General features: G+C 47.4%; 1 protein-coding gene across 2 annotated transcripts in view; it reads left to right on the top strand.

The window, feature by feature from the left end:
• Positions 1 to 22,404, top strand: part of ARHGEF3 (Rho guanine nucleotide exchange factor 3) — a 255,558-nt gene that overhangs the window by 24,383 nt on the left and 208,771 nt on the right. For both annotated transcript variants that reach the window (XM_069473719.1, XM_069473720.1), the window contains one exon: positions 6,795 to 6,796. In XM_069473719.1, coding sequence (XP_069329820.1) covers positions 6,795 to 6,796 — 2 coding nt within the window. The remainder of the gene's footprint in view (positions 1 to 6,794; positions 6,797 to 22,404) is intronic.

Raw genomic sequence — 22,404 nt, 5'->3', positions numbered from 1 at the left:
GGAGGGTTCCACAGATACCTCACGCTGGTCCTTGACATCAACAGCTGGGAGCTCTCCTGGCAGGTGTTGGCATAACTTGGCTTCTCAATGATTTGTTCTCACATTACTTCCATGAGTGGCTGGGATGGTTTCTATAAATACATTTGCTTTGTGTGGCTCAAGGGAGCAAGGAACGTGGCAGATTCTATTAAAAGTGGTTCCTCTTTATTCAGTATCCATTCACCATTTATTAAGCACCAACTGTGTGCCAGGTGTTAGGGATGGCTTTATTTATGGTTATGGGGTAATCAGTCTTTACGTATGTGCGATGTTACAGGGAAGTTAATTATTGGTTTGAAGACTGATGTATGCATTTGTCTCTCCTCATGCATGCTTATCATATCCTAAAAAGAAATAATACCGATTTTTCCCAAACAAGATCATGTACGTAAAAAACTTGGTACGTTAGAAAGTGTTTGGCAAATCTGGCGGGTATTTTTGTCCCAGGGCCTGCAGCCTTCTGTTAGATGCCGAGTTACGGTACAGTAGGAGGCCCCTGTGCTGGGTGCCCTGCGCACATTATTCTCTGCCTTTGCCATGTTAGGGAACAGAGCTTCACGGAGTGATGGCCTTGGTCTTCAAGGACTCAGTTTACAGCTCCCGATCTTTCCCCTCAGCTGCCAGGCATGGGCGAGTGAGGTCTGTAGACAGAGCTGCTGGGACCAGGAGGCACAGGCTATCTAGCAGTTGGAGCTATGGACTTGATTAGAGGACTTCCCTGTGAGTCTGTGATTCATGTTGAGATTTCCCCGTTGCACAATAAATACAGTTCTCATTGGTAACACTCTTTTTGCCCTTGTCATTTTATTTGACTGCAAGAGGGTGGGGACAGGTGGCCCTGAGGTGGCAGGTGGGTTGCTACAGACACTTCCACTATACAGGTTGCCTCCCTGGGCCCTCACCTTACTCTGCTGCTTACTGACTGTTGCTGTGGGCAAGCTCCTCAACACTCTGCACCTCGATTTCCTTACCTGTAAAATGGGATTCATATTAGTACCTATGACATAGGGTTATGATAATCAAGATTAAGTGTACTCAATAAATGCTCACTACCATTTGTCTCTAGTTATTCCTGGATAGTCCATCCCATCCTCCAATTCTGAAGCTGTTTATGTTTCACATAGGAAGTGCCCAGCAGAAGTGGGAGCCATTTTGCCCATGATTGTAGCTTGAAATTTTGGCCTTTTAGTCTACATTTTAGGAAGGGCTGGAATCCCTTGTGGATTGTAAGAAAACACCTATAAAGAGGGAGATCCACTCCTTTTTCATACCCCCATTTATTTCAGGGGTTGCACGACCTGTGCTATTACCTGGTTGTGTAAAATGACATCTCATTTTGCTTGGACGGGCTGAATGAAGACTCTGTAACATGTTGTCCAGGCTTGGCACATGCTGGAACCAGTTTATTTGAAAGAGGATCTGTAGAAGATGCTGCGGTCCCTCTTACATTAAAATAATCTGTTTATGTGACTGGCCTTGGCCAGACAAAAAGGAAATGTCAGGCATCAGCTGTCGGAGGGCGCAGGGAGGATCTGAGGGGAACAGGAGGAAAACCCGGCCAGGCAATCCAGGCAATCCAGGCAAGCCACTGGAGGATTCCAGGAAGGAAGCTCTGAGGGTGTTGCCTTTTCCCTTGCCAAGTTTTTGTCCCTTACAATCGTGGAAACATTATCAGGGCGGATCCATTAGAAAATGAATTCACTGAAAAATCCGTTAATAAGTGGCTCCAGACAGTCATTATCTCCCTGAGTTTTGTAACCAGTTGTGGTTGAGGAGGACATGCTGCTGGGGACATGCTGCTGGGACGGCCAGGGCCCGTGTGTGTGGGCTGAACACGTCCCCCCTGCCCCCGGTTCCCACAGCACGCTGTTGGGGCGCTTCTGTGGCCCTTACTCCATCCAGCCTTTGGGAACAGGTGGTGGCTTGCCTCCTCCCACTCCGGGTGAATTAGCTCCTTGAGGGCAAGGACTGGGGCCAGGGTCCTTGACTGTATTGGTTTCTGAGGGCTGCTGTAATGAATTCCCACAAACACAGGGATTTCAGACAACGCACGTTTATGATTTTACAGTTCTAGAGGTCAGAAGTGTAAACTGTCTCCCTGGGATAAAGTGCAGGTGTCAGCAGGCCTGGCTCCTGGGGGCGCTAGGGGAGGATCCCTTCCCTTGCCTTTTCCAGCGTCCAGAGGCACCGGCGTTCCTTGGCTCGTGGCCCCTTCCTGGCATCATTCCACCCTCTGCTTCCATGAGTACACGTCCTACTACTGCTCGGACCCTCAGCCTTCCTCTTAGCGGGTCCCTTTTGGTCACATTGGGCCCACCTGGATAATCCAGGTTACCGTCCCCATCTCAAGATCCTTAATCACATCTGCAAAGTTCCTTTTGCCATGTAAGGTAACAGATTCAAAGGTTCTGGGAATGAGGACGTGAACATCTTTTGGGGGCCGTTATTCAGCCTGCCACATGGGTGCATTCCCTGTAGTGATAAGCTCACAGCCTTGGGTGCCCGGCTGCATGGGGTCAGATCCTAGCTCGGTCACTCACCCAGTTTGTGATATTGATGAGTTATTTAACTTCTCTTTAAGGCATCTCACCTAATGTGGAGATAAAAATAGAACTTCCCCTTCTTCAGAGGCTTAATTGAAGTAATACATGTGAAGCGCCTAGAACAGTGCCTGGTACATAGGAAGCACATTTTGAGTATTATCTTTTAGTACCATCATTATCTTATCCTTAGTAAGCACTAAGAAAGTATTTGAATGCATATTCTATTTTCCAGTTTGGTTCATCTGACTACTGACACAGGAAAGAAAGCCTTTGTCATTATAGTAATTTTTTTTTGAAAAAGAATCTCACTTTGGGTTTTAGGATTTAAGACAAGACCATAAGACTAACTTATCTTTTGTAGGGAAATATTTTCTATTCCTTTGTAGAATAATACATAAATTGTGCTGAAGGGTAGGAAGAGGTTAATTTAGCATGTAAATAATCCAGAGCTACAATTCCAGTCTTTTTTTTTTTTAACTCTGCCATCCTCTTGGTGAGGCTTTGTCTTTATGTTTGCACCATGGCTGCTCGTCTCCTGCCCTCATGTCCGTGTTCCAGCAGGAAGGAGGAGGTGGGAGAAGAGAAGACCAGCACTATATCAGGAAAACAAAGGCCCAGCAGATTTCTGCTTCCGTATCTGGTCAGAACTGAAGAATGTGTCCCCCTGTAGCTATAGGGGCATCAGGGAAGGTGAGAGTGTTTAATTGCAACCCAGGAACATGTTGAGTTCCGTTGAAAGGACAAAGGGATGCATCAGCATCCATTGTGATTCCCTAGAACGAGAATGGCTGCATGCTTATTGCAGTGTTTTTTAACACCTAACTGTCCCTCAGTGGAAGAATGAACAAATAAACTGTTACTCAATTCATATGATGGAGTACTGTATAGCAGTTGTGACCTGCGTGTGAATACATCTAAAAAATATAAAGTTTCCAATATGAAATTGCAGCAGGTTAGGCATAACATAGTATGATTCCACTTATATAAAGTTTACATGCAGAAACACTCTCCACTGCTCATAGTTGCGTAATAAGGTAGTAAAAGTATAAAAATACAAATAAGAGTGATGGACACACATCCAAAGGGAGGATGTGGGGAGGAATGAGGCCAGGGAGAGACAGACAGTATCAGCTGTTACCTATGATTAGAGAAGGACCCAGGTTTTGTGGGGCCTGATGCACGTGTGATGTGCATGTGTCTGTGTCTGTGTGTGCTTTAGGGGGATCCTCTTTAAGAAAAAAGAACTTTACAGTGACTCTGCGTCTAACTGGCTGTTGTAAGAGTATATGTGATGAGCTGAGAATTCATTTCTACAGATATGGGGGGTGTTTTGTAGATAAATAATAACATTCCCAATCACAATAGCTAACATTTATTAAACCCCTGTCACATGCCGGGCACTGGGGTTAGCATTTGGCAGGCTTTTCTCATTGACTTCTCACAACCAGCTTATAATACAGATGCTGCTCATTAGCCTCATCTTCTGCCTGAGGAAGCAGAGGCTCAGAGGGGTTAAGTCATTTGCCCAAGGCCACACAGATAATGGCAGAGTTGAGGTTCAGGCCCATGGAGCAAAACAGGACTTTTTTACTATGGATTAAGCATTCCATACACAGCGATCTCCTTATTGTTATAATCACATGCCTGTTATGTTCTCTTCAGTAGAGATTTGTTATTTTTAATTAACTAGAGAAAGGGCAATGTGACCAGAAAATATTTTTTAAAGTATTTAAAAATATAGTTTTATTTTTCCCCATCCCATGGAGGTGATATTTGGAATTAGACAGTGTGTTCTTTTTTTTTTTTTTTTTGAGGCAGAGTCTCACTCTTTTGCCCGGGCTAGAGTGCCATGGCGTCAGCCTAGCTCACAGCAACTTCAAACTCCTGGGCCCAAGCAATCCTCCTGCCTCAGCCTCCCGAGTAGCTGGGACTACAGGCATATGCCACCATGCTCGGTTAATATTTTCTATATATATTTTTAGCTGTCCATATAATTTCTTTCTATTTTTAGTAGAGACAGGATCTCGCTCTTGCTCAGGCTGGTCTCGAACTCCTGAGCTCAAATAATCTGCCTGCCTCTGCCTCCCAGAGTGCTGGGATTACAGGCGTGAGCCACCGCGCCCGGCCTAGACAGTGTGTCCTTTAGCAGTATTTTGCATAGGAATTGATTTGATAAATAGACAAGAATGATTTGTGATAAGTTAAATGTCTTTGATAAGTATTTGATTAAAAAAAAATCTAAAATCCAAGTTACTTAATCTGTTGGCTGAGCCAATACAAAGCTCCAGTGATAAATAATGAAGACTTTAGTCCCGATGGCTTCCTGGCAATGAAGACCAATGGGCTCCCCACTTGGGGTGTACATAAAACATGTGGGGGCCCAGCATGACATGTTTAGAGGTGGACATGGATCTGTTTCATGGGATCTGCTGAGGTTAGGACTCTTGGTGCCCGTGGACGTAAACACATGGACATAACTTCCTCTGGATCCCAAAATGACCAGTTCCACAGTGGGGGGAAAGGACAAAGGCAAGTGATGTTTGAGCTGGCCATCTCTTGAAACAGCTTGAGTTAAAAGTCAAACCAAGGATTAATAAAATGTGTTATATGTATATGATGGAATACTACTCAATTACAAAAAACAATGGTGATCTAGCACCTCTTATATTCTCCTGGATAGAGCTTGAGCCCATTCTCCGAAGTGAAGTATCACAAGAATGGAAGAATAAGCACCACATGTGCTCGCCATCAAATTGGCACTAACTGATCAACGCTAAGGTGCTCACATGGTGGTAATATTCGCTGGGGGTTGGGGGGATGGGGGTGGGTAAACTCACAACTAATGGACGCGGTGAGCATTGTATGGGGGAAGGGCACGCCTCTAATCCTGGCTTGAGTGAGGCAAAGTCGTAACACGTAACCAAAATATTTGTACCTCATAGTATCCTGAAAAAAAAAAAAAAAGTCAAACCAAGGAAACGCAGACAGCTGCCTGGGTGTCTGGGAGGACGGTTTGAGGAGTGGTCTGAGAGGTCCCCGGGCAGCAGGGCTCCGGCTGCGGGTGTAGCTGGGGCACCTTCTAGCTGGACTACTGAAGCTGTGAAGGAGCCCCTGGACTCAGTTGTTGCTCCTGGGAGCCCCACAGCAAGGAAAGCTGGGAAGTGAACCAAGCTCGAGCCAGTGTTGCTCTTGGCTGCAGGGAAGGAAAGAAAAAAAGAAGCCAGGATGACCAGGCAGAGAAGGAGCCAGGCCGCCTTCCTGGTCATACTTAATGAGTGTTAACATTTGTAAATATTGAACAGTCTCTGATACCGAGTAATAGCCTTGCCAAGTGATTGAGTGGAGGGCCTCTTTCTGTTTGATATTTCCCTGGTGGGTTTCTTTTGTGTGTGTGCAGAGAGTGTTTGGACCCTTTTCGTTTGTGTGGTTCTATGGGATGAATAAAGGGGTGGTTGTTTTTCAATTGTCTCTGTGCAGGAAGCCTTGGCGGACTGTAAAAATTTGGCAGTGGAAAGCGAGCGGCAGTGTGCGATGTTACTGATTTGGCGTTTGCATGAATAACTTGAAAGCCTTAAGCACTCAACTGCACACCATACCTTGTAGATTCAGGACATTAAGGTTAATTGAGTCTCATCCGCCTCATTTTGCAAATGAGGAGACAGAGGCCAGAAGAGCCTGCGTGTGACGTGTTGCTCACAACTGTGTACAAGTTCACAAGGGCATGACTTTTTGAATTGTGAAAGTTTTACAAGTTCCTGCCGAAGCATCCCTCAGGAATTCTAAAGTTGGAGTGCAGAGCTCCTGGAGGAGCAAAAATATAAAACTCTTCGGTTTTCCTGATAGTTACAGGGCGATGGGGTAAAAGGTGCAAGCGGGTGGTTGGATCATTTACCCTCCATCATCTCCTGCTGGGCCTCTCATTTTCCCGCTGGGCTGCCTCTCTCTGTTGATGGGCAAAGGCAAAGGCAGACAGCTCCTCTGAGTTCCTGTGACAGCCTGCCCGGGGAAGCTGTGTGTGGAGTCGGCCCTGTTTATGGAGAGGCTGCCAGACCCCTCTCTTGCCCGCTCCTTCTTGCTCAGACAAGCCCGCCGCTGAGCTGTCAAGGGGCAGAGTTTGTTTTTGGCACCTCTTCCTGCCTACTCTTAGCTGTCTTCCTCTTGATAGCAGCCCCTTCTAGGACCGAAAGCCTTCAGCCCAATCCCTGAGGCCAGATGTCTTCCAGGCCATGGTCTGGGCAGAAGTGACCAAATGTGGAGCTTGCCCTGCAGGAACTCCCCGCAGGGCGTGTGAGTGGACAGGCTAGAAGTCTGCACTGAGAATTGGGGGCCAGAGGGGCAGTGGTCCATCCTGAGGGAGGTCATGCAGGTCAGGAAGTCTTGTCAGAGGGGGTGGCCCTGGGGCTGGATCTTCAGAGGCTGAGCTGCTCAAAGGGGGCCAGAGCTCTGTTGTGGTTTGGTGGCAGGCTCCTTCTGCAGGACTGAGGCTCCGTGTGGGGATGCTGGGTGGGGATCCCAGGAAATGGGCTGAGGGGTAGATGGGGTGGGGAGAGTTTAGTGGCTAGAGGGTCTACTTAGCTGTGCTTTTTTTTTTAAATCTTGGACTTTATTCTGTAACCTTGCTGTTTTAGTCCGTTTGAGCTGCTATAACAAAGTACCATAAACACAGTATCTTATAAACAACAGAAAATTTATTTCTTACAGTTCTGGAGGCTGGGAAGTCCGAGATCAAGGTGCCAGCAGATTCAGTGATTTCCTGGTTCATAGGTGGCACCTTCTTGCTGTGTCCTCATGTGGTGGAAAGGAAGGCAGCTCTCTGAGGCCTCTTTTATAAGGGCACTGATCCCAGTCACCTATCACCTCCCAAAGGCCCCACCTCCTAATACCGTCACACTGGGGATTAGGTTTCAACATATGAATTTTGGTGGAATACAAACATTTAAACCATAACACTTTCAAAGATTTGAAATGGGTTGTAGGGATGAGGAAGGAATGATTGTGTTTGAGATCTAAAAGCTTCTTGTGGGTTGTGTGCAGGGGAAGCTAAAATAGGATGTGGGAGGGGGCGGGCAGGGCTTGAAGCAAAGTGGGTGCAGAAATGAGGGAGGGGGTCTCGGCAGACCCCCTGGGATCCAGAGTGGGGGTTGGGGCAGATAGTGATGCCATTCATCGAGACTCTCTTTTTTAGTTAGCAAGCCTCAGTTTCTAGATCTACGAAATGGGGATAAGGGACAATGATGAGGATCAGAGGGACCCCATGGCTGGTACGTAGAGGGAATTTCCACCTGTGTTCCCTTCCTCCTCTTCTTGATCGAAAGCACCCAGCCTTGGGATCCAATCCCCCAGGGCCTTCCCTTTGCTAACTCAGCTGAAGAATTACTTCTCATCACATGTGGGAGTTAATGGTTGATGGGAATTAATAGGTTATCCAGTCTAGTAACCCATTTTCATTTTAAACAGAGGTCCTCAGTGCCTGGACTCAAGGATTTCACGGAGCTCTTAGGTCAGTCCTGAAGTTTTCACCGAAATATTATCAGAAAGCCTTTACATGCTCAGTTTTAGCTTGCTTTTTTTTTTTTTTTTTTGAGACAGAGTCTCACTCTGTTGCCCAGGCTAGAGTGAGTGCCGTGGCGTCAGCCTAGCTCACAGCAACCTCAAACTCCTGGGCTTAAGTGATCCTACTGCCTCAGCCTCCCGAGTAGCTGGGACTACAGGCATGCGCCACCATGCCCGGCTAATTTTTTGTATATATATATTTTAGTTGTCCATATAATTTCTTTCTATTTTTAGTAGAGACGGGGTCTCGCTCTTGCTCAGGCTGGTCTCGAACTCCTGACCTCCAGCGATCCACCCGCCTCGGCCTCCCAGAGTGCTAGGATTACAGGCGTGAGCCACCGCGCCCGGCCAGTTTTAGCTTTAACTTTTATTTTTTAGGTTCTTTCCATTGGTGTCTCAAATTGAGACCAGATTTAAAAAAAACACAGTGCTAAGAAATTTTACTCTCTTTTGCCCCCTAGTGGCAGACTCTTGAACACCCCTTTGGGGCCATCACTTTTGGATTCATTGAATCAAAAAATACTGCCTGTCTCCCATGTGCTAGGTTCCACAAAGATCCTCACTGCTTGATCTAATCACGGCCAATCGGTCAGCTCCTAAAGGATCAGCAAGGCAAATAAAGTAATTTAAAATGAATTCTGTCTGGAATATTTTATTTTTATTCTTTTGCATTTCACATTACTCTTTGATATAACGAATACCCTGAGGTTTTATAAATCCCAAGCTGAGAATCGATGCTATGTACACCAGCCACCGTTGCTGCCATATCTCTTATTTTCTCCTGTTTTCCTGGATTCAGGGGAGTGTGGGAAGTATTTAATACTGTGCATTGTTACAGGTTTAATGAGAAAAATATGAAAAGACTACCCATCCATACTTGCGCTAGTATCTTGAGACAGTTAAGGCATATGGTAATGGAAAAACGTGAACTCTTCAGGGAGGGTGGTGGTGAAATGAACTGGGCTGTTGAAGCTCTTTTCCCTTCTTGGAAAATTTCAAGAAACGTTCATATTCTCCACAAAGCAGGCTCTTGTGGGGGGCAAAAAAAACCAGGTTGAAAAGTGGACTTAAATTCTCTGTAAGTTATTATTTTAATGCTCGGGATGATTCAGGTCAGTGTCCAACATGATGCCAGACATACATGAGCCCTCCAGAAACGGTGCCTGGCAGCCCTCTGTTGTGAGAACTTCTGTAGTTATGCTCTGCTTTCTTGTCGTGCTTTTTGCTTGTTTGTTGTTTTTGGCTTTACGTCTTTGTGTGGAAATTGTGCCCAAGTTTCATGTAGAGTTGTATTGTTTACTTAACAAAGTAAGATTAAAAAAATACAACTGATAATCACAACTGCAACAATCACACACGTTTAGATCGTGGTTTATAGCCCGCAGTGTGATTTTATCTAGAATCTCTTAGCCTTTTAATGAGATAAATATTTCCCCTTCTGGATGAGGAAACTGAAGGTCAGAAAGGTTAAGCAGCTTGTCCGAGGTCATATGGTGAAGTATCAGCCTCTGGCCGAGGTTTACTTTCTGCCCCCATGGCTGGTGTCCCTTACGCTATGAGAGAGAGCAAATACTCCTGTTCAAATCTTGAACGAGTTGAGTTAGGCAGAGAGAATCAGAAGGCTGATGTAAGACTTGACTGTAGAATGATGTTTTTAGTGGAAATTATCATCCTATTATGGGGTTTAAAAAGTTTCCTTGAGCAGGAATCGACTTGGTGTCAGGTATTGACTTGGAGCAGGTTTTAACCATTAACTTGGTGAACCAGCTTCACAGATGTGAGGGTGGACCACGCCACACACTGCACTGGGGCTGGCAGAGAGCCTGGCACTGAGCGTGCTGCCCAGGGATGGTAATTCTCCTCCATGCTGTGTGCTGAGCCTGGCATCTGGGAGTGTAGTCCAGTGAAGGGGTGTCTCGTCCCTCTCAGGAATTAGGACTTTGCCAAATGTCTTTTATCTGGTCCTTCCCTCAGTGATTAAAGAAGGGTGACATGGAGTAACAGCCTCATGATCCAGGGAGCACAGTTCCTCCCACCCTGCGAGGCCAGTTCTGTGTTCTTAGGACACAACCATAGCGTGTGGCTGGGGCAGACGGGAGGGACTCGACAGTCAAGTCATGATGTTGGTATAGCAGGTGATGGTTGAAAGGCTACAATCACAGATGCTGGAGGTCACATAACTTTCTCTTTCTCCAGTCATGCTCCCTACCACAGGACCTTTGCATGCACTGTTACCACTGCCCAGATTGCTTTCTCCCCGTCATTCTTCAGATTTCACAGATCTCATAGAAAGGTTCATGTTTCTGTGACTCCTGTAGAAATATATACTTAGAATGGGTAAAGTATTTATTTAATTCATTAATGAGAGGTCTTACGAGCAGGATAAGGATGAGAAAGCTGCTTCTAAGGAGCATCTGGTACCTGCACCTGAATGTTTATAGCAGCACAATTCATAATTGCGAAGATGTGGAAACAACCCAAGTGTCCATCAATACATGAGTGGATTAATAAAATGTGGTATATGTATACCATGGAGTACTACTCAGCTATAAGAAACAATGGTGATATAGCACCTCCTGTATTTTCCTGGAAAGAGTTGGAACCCATTCTACTAAGTGAAGTATCCCAAGAATGGAAAAATAAGCACCACATGTACTCACCATCAAATTGGTTTCACTGATCATCACCTAAGAGCACATTTAGGAATAACATTGATCGGGTATCAGGCAGATGTGGGTTGGGGAGGGGATGGGTGTAGATATACATAATGAGTGCGATACGCACTGTCTAGGGGATGGACACGTTTGAAGCTCTGACTCGGGGGGTGGGGGCAATGGCAATATATGTAACCTAAACTTTTGTACCCCCACAATATGCTGAAATAAGAATAAAAAAAAAAAGGAGCATCTGGGAAGACATACAAATACATACACACACCTGTGTTCTCTATATGCATGTATGTGTGTATATATACAAAGACATGCACACACACATATATCCATATATGTATGGTCATGAAAAAATATTATGGAGAAAAAGAATGCTGAGGTGAGATTGCAAACTTAAATAAATTAGTTAATGTCCTACAGGAAAATAACACTGTAACCTTTGAGATAATAGCAGACAGAAATTTTTTTTGCAATTTATCAGTCTTTTACAAGTTAACATTCTAACTTTACAGAGTCTGGGCCCTAATCAAAAGCAAGTAGTAAATCAAACATAGTTACCTTCCCTGTAAGCAGACTCAGGCTGTAGATGATTTTGAAAAGTTATGCTTTATTGCTTAGTTTTGGATAGTTGTTTGTTAAACAGCATTATATCCTGAGTGGCTAGCACAGTACCCTGGCACAAAGGAGCAACTAGCAACTATTTCTTGAATAAATGAACAAATGGGGAGAAGTTGGATCCCCAGGCATGTGAGTGGCCAGGGTGCTGACACAGGGAAAGCCTTTCATTAGGAAGCTGAACCTCGGCCATTGTGCTGGCGGAGTTTGGGATCAGAAGGCCAGCTGTGTGCAGCCTGAGAGAGACAGGGCTTGGGACAATGAAAGACATGTCAGGAATCCAGCAGTGAGAACTAGGTTATCAAGCAGGAACTGGGCCTTAAGAACAAGGGAGAACTCAGTGATTAGGACAAAGGGAGGGGAAGGAAAGGAACTGTTATTTCTGGCATCACCCACAATGTGCGATTCATCGTGTGAGGCTTAGTCTACATGCCCCGTCTCATGCTTACCCCACACCTGACCCGTTAGGTAGCATTATCGCTGCTCTCCTACAGCACGAGCATGGGCTGGGAGTCAGTTATACTGTGGGACTGAATTTAGGCTCTGTCACTCATGAACTGTGTGACATTTAGCGAGTTACTGACCCTCTCTCAGCCTGGTTTTCTCATCTCTAAAATTGGAATGTAATCTAAGTAAATACCAAAGCCCACAATACTACAGACTTAGGGTTTTGTTGCACGTAGAGATTCGAAGTTCATTAGTAATAATAAAAGTTGTTCTACCTTTTCCCTGTGTTTCTCAATAGGCAAGGGGGATCCTTTTTACACCCAACAGCAACCCTTCTAAGGAACTCTTTTCTCCTCCCCATTCCTTTTAGTCTCCAACTCGCTCTTGCCTGGCAGGGGTCCTAAAACCTCTCTCCTCCCTTCCCGAGACTCCACTTAAATTCTCCTTCCATTCACTCTGCTCCAGAGGACTTTCTTCTCTTCCCTCATCCCTGGTATTCTCTTTCCTGCCTCTGTCTTTGCTTCTTTCCCCTCGGATTATCTCACTTTGCACGTGGAGCTGACTAACCCGGGCTGCATAATGGAGGGAAGAAGGTGGTGGACGGGCAAAGTCCTCCCTTGGGCAGTGCACAAGAAGCTGGGCAGCCTCATGTTTTAAATCATTCCTGCCCTTGATTCAGGGAGAAGATCGGCTTCCTTATCGTCTCATAGTGTGGGCATTAGGATTATTTTGGTGTTTCAGGCAGTTAGTGGACCTTCAGTAAACAGCAGCTCCCGTGATTGTCCCAGAGCAGGAAAGTCAAGTTCACAGTGGGGGAGTTCCCCCAGCTGTGAAGTGATGAGCAGGGGTGGAAGCCCAGCGGGTTGGCTGTGGTGTTAAAGTCTGAGTGAGCACAAAGCCAGAAGGGTTTAGAACTCACCGATGGGTCAGGTTGTTCCTAGGGCGTGCGGTGGGGGTGGCACTGGGGCTGGAGACCGAGGTCCTCTAGGGCCCCAGCTGTGGGGAGCATCTTGCAGGAAGCCAGACAGGCGGTGTTCCAGGCTCGAGAAGGGGCTGTGTCACAAGGCTGGATGGCATCCAGGGTGAGTGGGTTTGATCCAGAATGGACCTGTCCTCTGTGCTCCTGTGGTCTTTCAGTCACCAGGATCCCACTGCCCCAGACCCACTGGGGTTTTCTGGAAGGAAGCAGCAGCTTTGACTCAAAGTGTCCGTCTATGAAGTTTGGAGTCTGGTCAAGAGTACAGCCTCTTAAACTAGAAATGGATCACTGTGACGGGCCACCTGTGGACACTTGGTTGAGTTCCCCGAGTTTCTTGGATTCTCTGAGGCAGATCTCACGCTACGTCATCCACATGCCATTTTTAGGGGACATTCAAGTGCACCAGCAAGAAAACATAATCAAGGAATGGAATACACTCAATCTTGTCCTTTCTTTAAGATCTTTGCCTTTTAGGAAAGGAAGACCTTTTATTTTCAGTTCAGATTTAAAAAAAAAAAAAAAAAAAAGATCCAAAGAGAGTATGTGAGACTAGGTTCAAGGCGGCCGAACTGGAGCCCTCTGGGAGAGGTGGACGAGGTCCTCAGCCGAAGCTGTCCATGCTGGCCGGCAGAGGGCACCCTTCCCTCACGTTTGGTGCCGTCCTTTTCCTGGGAGCCGTTCTCTCCTGCCCTCAGCCCTGGAAAAGACTCACTTCCAGCTATTTCTAATTTAACTGTGAGTCCTCAAGGAGGGCACCTTCCCCTTTTAAAGCTGCAACATCGGCACTGTTGTTTTAACATCCTCATCTGCAGTTGTCTGAGCATCAAAGTCCTAGAAAAGTCATGAGGGAGATGTATTCCTCAAGGTTCTTTCTTAGGGCACAAGGTTCAGACAGAAACAGGACCAGATGGGCACATACTGCATAAACACCAGTTAATTAATACCGGGCTCCAGATGAGCCTGGCCGAAAACTCATGAGCTTCAGACCTCCATGGTCCAAGCCCTGCCTCTTCTTGGTACAAAAATTAAAAAGACAATTGCAAAAACCAAAGCATTCCCTGACCAGCCCTAGGAGGGAACAACATTGAGACATTCAGGGTACTGTGCTTCCCATGGGGACATTTTAATTTCTTCCAGGGGATTCTTCCTTCCCCCCAACATACTTTTAATCCCACTGATGCTATTAATAATAATGACAGGTAACATTTACTGTGCTCTTACCGTGTGCTGGGCACTGTGCTAAGTGCTTTTTGTGAGTGTTAGTTTATTTAACCCTCTTAAAATCCCAAGAGATGGGATTTGCTGGAACTTCTGAGGTTTTGGGAGGATCAGACACTTGCTGAGGGTCACTTAGCTGTTGAGGGAGGATCCAGGTCTGACCTTGCAGAGGTGTTGCTCATACCTGTCTGTCACCCATTTGTTGATTCTAGTTATGCTCTGGATACCACGTACGGAGCCAGTGGTGCAGACACCAGACAGTGCAGCTCTGGCTGATTTTAGTTTTGAATGTGTTATTATTCAAATACTTGAAAACTGAGAGAGAAAGGAAGAAAGAAAGAAAGAAGAAAGAAAGAAAGAGCCGTGTCCGAGAGCGTACATTGAGAGTGGTGCTCTAAGGAATCACACGTTCTGAGACCTCTTAGTAGCTGCAGGATGGAGGTGTGTGTGTGGGAGGGAGGTTGGTGGGTCCGGCTCCTTCCCTTCAATTAGAGCAACTTTGCTTCTACCAGGTTTATGTCTTTTGCATAGGATTGGATTTGACACGCAGGTTCTTCTCCTAAGAAAAATCTTAGCAAAACCCCCAGTGTAGTGGCTCTTAGCTAAGGGCGTGCCCAGGAGCATTAACCACCGCTCATCCCCTGAGTCCCTCTCATCTTCCATCTCTTTCCAGCGGCTCCTTCCCTCCTGCCTGTGGGTTTGGCCAGGAGCCTCCTGTACCTAACTTCCACCCCAGGCTCCTGCTCAGCCTTTGCGTTGCCCGCAGCTCCGCTCCACGCTGGTACGGTTGAGAGACCAAGGGGGAACGAGGGGTCAGAGCTCAGCTCTCCCCCTTGCCAGCACATTATTTATTCTCTTTGTGCTCCTGGTTCCTGGTCTGTGAGCTGGGGGAGATGGGGTGTTAGCAGAATCTTCCCAGCAAGTTGTCGTGTGGAATATGTGAAGTGATGGCGCACCCAAAGTGTTTAAACATCACCTGGGCTGCAGTAAGGGTTCAATATCTGTGGGTCATTATTATTGTTAAGATTATGACTACCATCCCTGTCCTGTCCTATTTTTCTCTTTCATTTTCTTACATAATTCTTACAAGGGCTCATCCTCTCTTTTGCCTCCACTTCCACCCCATCCACTTTCTCCTCCCCAGCTGACCACGACCCCCATCACTGCCCTGCCACTGCCCCTGCAGGCTCTCAGCCGTCTCCTGAAAGCCAAAGCTGCCAGGGGGGCTTTGCACAGCCTTCATCATGGGCTCCCCTTTCATAGCGGCGGGCTCTGGCTCCACCTCCTCTGGAACACTCCATTTCTGCCTCTTTGCTGGCTTTAGCCAACCCCAAGGCTGTGGTTCCTGGACTCTTCCATCATGGTGAGTCCTGGCCTTTGGTTGGCTTAGCCTTGCCAGGATGTTTGCTTTGAACTCAGCCAGAAATCCCAGCTCCCCACTCTTTGCTGGGCCTTTCTGTCTGCACCTCCCAGGGACCCCAGACTTTGCATGTGTTAAACCCCAGGCCCTCACCCGAAGTCAGTCCTGCCTTCTGATTCCAGAACGATGCTCCACTTTCTGAGTCAACAACCTGGCACTGGCATCTTCTTTGAGAAATTTTGGGTATAGCTGGCCATTTTGCAAATGAGCGACTTCAAAGAGAGGCTGAGTGGAGGGGCTTGTACAGGTCTCAGCGTTCCCGGTTATGGATGCAGCCAGGAAGCTGGAAATGGATTCTAGAAAAGTTGGTGACTAAATTATCGCGGAATGCAGAAGGCAGGAGGTCTGCTGTTATTTTCTGTGCCTTGTCCCTGAGGGATGAGATTTCCTTCAGGCAGAAGACAATAAACAGTAATGGCCCACTGGTACAGGCAACGACATGTGGCATTCTGGAAAAAGGCAAAATTATAGGAACAGAAAACAGATCAATGGTTGCCAGGAACTGGGCTGGCAGGAGAGCTTGACTACAAGGGGCAGCGTGAGGGACGTCCCGGGTGGAATAGTTCCGTGTCTTGACTGTGCACTTTTAAGCATTAGTCAAAACTCAGGATCTGTGTACCAAAAGGGAACCTTCCTGTCTGTAAAAGTGTATTTTAAAAAGCAAATTAATGGAATAAAATAAAATACAGGCTGCCAGGAAGGAAGAACGTGCTGTCATCACCCACAGCAGGTTAGTCTAACATCCAGTTTTACAGATGTGGAAACTGAGGCTCGGTAACCTGGGCGATGGTGGAGAGGTTTCTTTCTCTGCTCTTCTGTTTCTCCACCTCAGCCCCTCCAAGCCCTGGGTGCTGGCCTAGGAGCCGAGGATGGTCCTCAAGGAGGTGGATTGGTTTCTGCTCTCGCAGAGGTCTCTGTCTCTAGAAGGAAGACAGGCAGACTCAGCAAGCCAAGGGCAGGCCAGGCTGCAGCAGGGTCGGGGAGGGGCTCCTTGAGGAAGAGAGGTTGAGCTGAGGCCCTGGGGTGTGAGAAGGTGTGTGGGGGCAGAGGGAGCCCTGCACTGGAGTTGGGGGGGGGGAAGGGGCTGGTGAGGGAGGAGCAACAGGTGTCCTTAAGCAGAGACTCCAGTGTGAGGGCACTGAAGAGCCTTGGTAGGTGGGAGCAGCGAGAGCCCCAGAAGTGTCCACCCCAGAGATCAGGCTTGGCCCACACCCTGCACTTCCTGACTGCTGCTGGGCCTACGGGTGCTGGAGACGCCTGCGTGCCTGTGTGTGTGCGTGTGTTTGTTCCTTTTGCGTCGAATCTCCTCTGCTAGTGATTCATGCGTCCCTCCCAGACTGCAGCGCCCAAATGCAATCTGTTAATAAGTTGCGTCTGGTGGAGCCCGGGGGTGTGTGTAGCTGCTCGGGACTTGATGGCTGATGCTCTGCTGAGCACGCCTTGGGAAAACTGAAATAACTCTCCACGGGCTGCCTTGTTTTGAGTCTTCGACCAGCCCAGTGTAGCGGCAGCTCCCCTCTCCCCTCTTGCTGTCCCTTCTCCTCCCCCCACCCCCACCCCCAGCCCGGCTTCGGAGAAGACCCAGGGTGTGGTCCTCTGGGGCCGTGCCTGGTGAGGTGTCCGTGACTGCACGAGTGGACAGAGCTAGGCAGGGGTGCTGCAGGCTCCTCTCAGCTCTGCGGCTCCTCTCAGACCCTCAGTCTCTCTGTCCTTACAAAACAGCTGGCCCTGAACTCTGCCGCCCACCTGTATGTGTGTGGAGCACCCAGGAGACCACACAAGGTGGCAGAGACCCAGCTCAGGGTGGGAGGTGGTGAATGACAGTGTCACATTGTCATCCTGCAGCCAGATGTGTGCTGTTCTGGCTGCCCCATGAGCCAGGACTGCTGAGCAGTGGTGCTTTTTGAAGTGCAATGTCTATTCTAATTTAAAACCATGTATTCCTGCTAGAAGATTTCCTGTGTTTCTTGCTTTTTCTTTGGAAGCCTTCATAGTCCAGGGCCAAAAAAATTTACCATTTTTTTTCCAAAAGAAATATAACTTCCCTTAACTTTTTAGATTTTTGGGATCCGAAAGGGGAACTATGTTCCTTTTGCTGATAGCAGGTAGCTGGGTATCTGTCATCATGGGGCTACCAGGACTCTGGAAGGATCCTTTCCACTGCCCAGGCCTAGGTCACCTCCCCTGTTTTCTTTCCCTCCACCCCCTAGTCCAAACTAATTCAAAATATTATCCTTTCTTCTGTGGGCCCTGGGTGTTTCAAAATCTGTGACAGTCTGGAGAAGGGGTGGGAAATATTCACTGGGTTGTAGTTTTCATGTTCACAGTTAAAAATGAACTTTATAGAACAAACTTGTAGTCTGGAAAATACACAAAGGGATTAAAAATGAATTCTACCATGATCAATATTATAGTATTTTCCTTCTCTTTTTATTAACCTGTGAGTGTATTCACTGTGTAGCTTTATATCCTAATTTTTAATTCACTATTTTAATATAATTATTTCCTTAGGACATTGGCAAATTAGACATCACAGTTTAAGTGGCTCATCCACCCCCCTCCCTCCCTGCCCGGTAACATCCTCTCCACCCACCCACCCCTCATCAGGGACTGAGGGCCTCTGCTGTGAGGAACAGGGCTAGGTTCTAGGAAAATGTTAGTCCATGAGACAGGCAGGGCCCCTGCCCTCAGGGAGCCGTCGTTATATAGAGGAGCCAGCATGCAAACACACATAGAGGAAAATAGCAGATCGTGGGGTTCTCTGGGTGATGGGCGTGGGGCTGCAGGCCGCTGTGTGGGTTTGACCTCCAAGCATGGGTGGCCGGTGCAGGGGTGTCTGGTCTCTTGTGGCTGTCATGCTTCTATGAAGCCTGCGCATGTTGGGAGGCTGGATTTAAACACTAGGGTTGGAATTTCCCTATGAAAGGGTGCCCCAGTGGGTGCTCAGGACTGTGGGACCCTTCCACGCGGGGTTAACTGAGCGACTGAGTGTTAAAGCGTGTACAGGGTCCATTGGTGTTGAACTGGGATAGTCTTAGAAGGAGACCCAGCTTGCTGGCCCTGCAGGAGGCAGCTGTGCTGCAAAGGCAGTGTTCTCAGATGTTGCAAATTGGAAATTTGTAGCATCCTGGGCCATCGTTGGAGGCAGAGGGGGATTTTCAGAGGGGTTTCTTAGGAAACTTTATAACTGCAGCAAAGTCGGAAGGGATACACCCTAGACCAGGGGTCACCAACTCCTAGTGTGACAGGGACCAGGCAGGCACCTAGAATGAGGGGCCAGCACAGTGCAGGGGCCACAGTGAGGAGGGGTGGAGACTCCAAGAACCTGCACCCCCCTGTAGAGGCAGCTGCCACTCACCCGCAGCTGATCACAATCATATGTGGGAATGTGAACCCTGGGCGACTCGATTTTCCAAACTTTTAACTGAAGCTTGTACCTGATTTCTACATGAAATCTTCTAGCTTTTTAAATGTTGGAAGCTACCTCAAATAATAAACAAACACATAAAGATACCTTGTGGTCTACCATAGCTGCCCCTATGGTAGGTCTGATGGTAATAAACACCATAGAGAACAGATCAGGGTGGCAGATAGGAAGGCTGGGGAGGGCCACGGTTTCCAACAGGGTGGTCTGGGAGGGTCCCACTGAGAAGAGAGCTGGAGGAGGGGTTCCACTTCATTGCACAGTACTTATTGTGTGTCAGGCACTGTGCTAGGCACTGTGGAGGCTCTCCTGGGAGCATTCCCATTTTTGTCATTTGCTTTTTTCAACAAACCTTCACAAAGAAACAAAACATAGTTCTTTTGGTTGCATGTGACAGAAATACAATGCACACTTGCTTAAATTTTTTTTTAAAAAAGGGGGGCTCACTTTTTGTCACTGGCAAATCTAGTGATAGTCTGCCTTCAGGCATGGCTGGATCCAGGTGGCTAATCCACATCACCAGGAATCTGTCTCTCTCTCAGTCTCTTGTTCCACTTTCCCCAGATTAGTTTCCTTCTCAGGTAGGGTTTCTGCACAAAATGCCCTGCACAGCTCCAAGTTTGCACCCTGTCAGCTCAACTACTGTACAAGAAGGACTATATCTTTTGTTTAACTTCAGCCAAAAGTCTGGGGTATTATTCTCATTGGCCAGGCTAGCTCACATGCCCATCTCTGGATCCCGGGGTTGGTCCTTCCTGAATCACAGAGTCTGAGAGCAGGAGAGGGGACATCCCCCAAAGGAAAATCAGAATGCTGATGGGGGACTAAATGTTGGGCAGTGAGAAACAGTAATGTCCACCCTGGCAACACTTGCATCAAGGAAGCAGGAAGGGCTGAAAAGAGCCTGCAAACAGGGAGAGCTTCAAGGGTCCCAACCTGTCACCAACACACCATGTGAGCTTGAGCAGGTCTCAGTGTCCCAGCCTCTGAGTGAGGGTGGTAGACAAGCTGGTTCTCTGGGGATCCTTCCAGCTCGTGATCTGTTTGAGTTTGAGGCACATTATCTGCAAACAGACGTGATTTAATTAAATTGCCAGACTTGAAACAATACAGGGTTATAGATCCTGGTGAAACACATGGGTAGTCGGGTTTTTCCCCCCCCAACAACTAGCTTTTTTGGTGAATTACTGAGGAAACTGTGAGGGACGTACGACGTGCCTCTGTGCAAGTCGTGCTGCTGTTTGCTGGTGGCACCACCTACCCATAGCCCTGCCCATACGGTATGCAGTGAAGCTTTGCAAACTCTTCAGTCCGGTAATGGGTGGTGAACTTCACTGTCGGCGATTTCATGCCCCAAAGGCTGGAACGGTGCATTAAAGATGATTTGCCCTGGCTTCACCTCCCAGCATGAATTTGTGAGCAGGCTGTAGTTTAAACAATACATGACTATCAACAGCTGTAGGGAAAACCGGCCCTGCGGACGTCAGCATGTGTTTCCAAGGAACCGATTAGATGTCTCAGCCTAGAATTTTGTTTTAATGGTTATGTCTCATCTGGACAGTTAGACACACACCAATGTATTTCACCAGGGAGAAGGGGAGAGATGACGGGGATTGCTCCTTGGTGACTGTGCTGCTGTGACTTACTGGCCCTTTCTGTTACTCAGATGTCTGCAGGGGCCAGCATTTGTGCTGCATGGTAGAGGGCTTGGGAGTGAGTCATCTCAAAGCCAGAAAACCATGCACCCCCTACAGGAAGTACTGGCAGTCATACAATTTCACAAGCAGGCAGCCATGGGCCGTGTGATTGTTGGGGTGAGCAGTGCAGTGCAGTGGGCAAGAGCCCCGGAGCCCAGTGGATTTGACTCCATTGCTGCTTCCTGACTGTGTGACTTGGGAAAAGTTACTTGAGCTCTCTGTGCCTCAGTTTCCCTATCTGTAAATCTGAACAATAACACCTACTCTCATAGGAGAACATATATCAGGTTCTTGTCGGCCAGAATAAGGACTACTATTGTTGGTAGTAGTGTCATCCCAACGCAGCCATGGACTAATAGAGACAGAGTGGTATAATAGTCATAACAGCTGACAAACATCTTGTCATGACAGGCCCATTATGCATATTGTGTGACAGACACTGTTCTTAGTCCTTTTAAGTACAGTAACTCAGGGAGGTAGTGTGATCATTCCTACTAATCCAGGTAGATACTACAGGTGGTCCCTAACATGATGGCCAACTTGATCTTTCGACTTTACAATGGTGTTAAAGTGATACTCATTCAGCTGAAACTGTACAGCCAATCTGTTTTTCACTTTCTGTACGGTATTCAATGAATTACATGAGATTGACAATGCTTTATTATAAAACAGGCTTGTGTTAGATGATTTTGCCCAACTGTAGGCCAGCGTAAGTGTTCTGAGCATGTTTAAGGTAGGCTGGGCTAAGCTACGCTGTTTGGTAGATTAGGTGTATTAAATGCATTTTCGATGTACGATTGTAAGTTGAGGAGCATCTGCATAGTAATCATCATTCTCATTTCACAAATGAGGAAACTGCCGCACAAACTGCCAAGTGCAGTAACTTGCCCAAAGTTACACAGCTAGTGAGCGGTGGACGTGGGATTTGAACCCAGGCAGCTGGCTCCAGGGTCTTTGCTCTTAATCACCACCCTGTATACCCTCCCTAAGGTAGTAAGAGCTGCACAGAGGGATTCCTATAGGTCAGGACACGTTCTAAGCACTTTCCAAAGATTGAGTCATTTAGCCCTCACAGCAAGCAAACCCTCTGAGGTAGATGCTATTATCCTCCCCATTTTGTAGATGAGGAGACTCAGGCACCTAGAAAGGGCTAAGAACATGAAAGGAGTTCACATGCTCAACAGCAGGTGATTTAGGACAAGGAAGCTGAGCTCTCTGAGGGTTGCTAGGGGTGAGAGGTGACCCCCGATAAGCACCTCATGCAGTCGTGGTGTGGAGCAGACCCTCTCTGGAGTGTGTCTATTTTATTATTGGTGCAGGGCTTGCTCACAGACCCCTGGCTTTATTCCTGGATCTGCGCCTTGTGTCTAGCTGGGACAGCCCTTGGGAAGGTGTGGCTTCTCGGGGGAAGAGCTCTCTAAAGAGATTCCTCTGCCCCCAGCTTGGGCCTTCTGTGGCACCAGGGCCTGGCTTGGCCCCACCACGGATGCTGTGTCTGGCCTCGAAGGTAGTGATTCTGCCACCTGAGAAGGCAAATACACTGTGAACCTGTCCCAGCCACCTGCGGCAAACTGTCTAATAGATCTGGGTCTCAGTGCACTCAGCTGCAAAACGGGGTGAGTATGGGATAAAGCATGCAATTAAAAGTACCAAATCCAGATAATCCTATATTTTCAAAATGAGGACTGAGTCTTCTTGCCTCTACCTTACTTATTGGATATATAGAACTTTGCAAGGGGCTTTCTTTAATAGCCAGTCCCTATTGTTGAGCCATGTCTAGCTTCTCCCTTTATATTAACC

This window comes from Eulemur rufifrons, chromosome 7, assembly GCF_041146395.1.
Source record: "Eulemur rufifrons isolate Redbay chromosome 7, OSU_ERuf_1, whole genome shotgun sequence".
Taxonomy (NCBI): Eukaryota; Metazoa; Chordata; class Mammalia; order Primates; family Lemuridae; genus Eulemur; species Eulemur rufifrons.
Note: the sequence above shows the minus strand (reverse complement) of the source record. Positions and strands in the feature narration are given on the sequence as shown.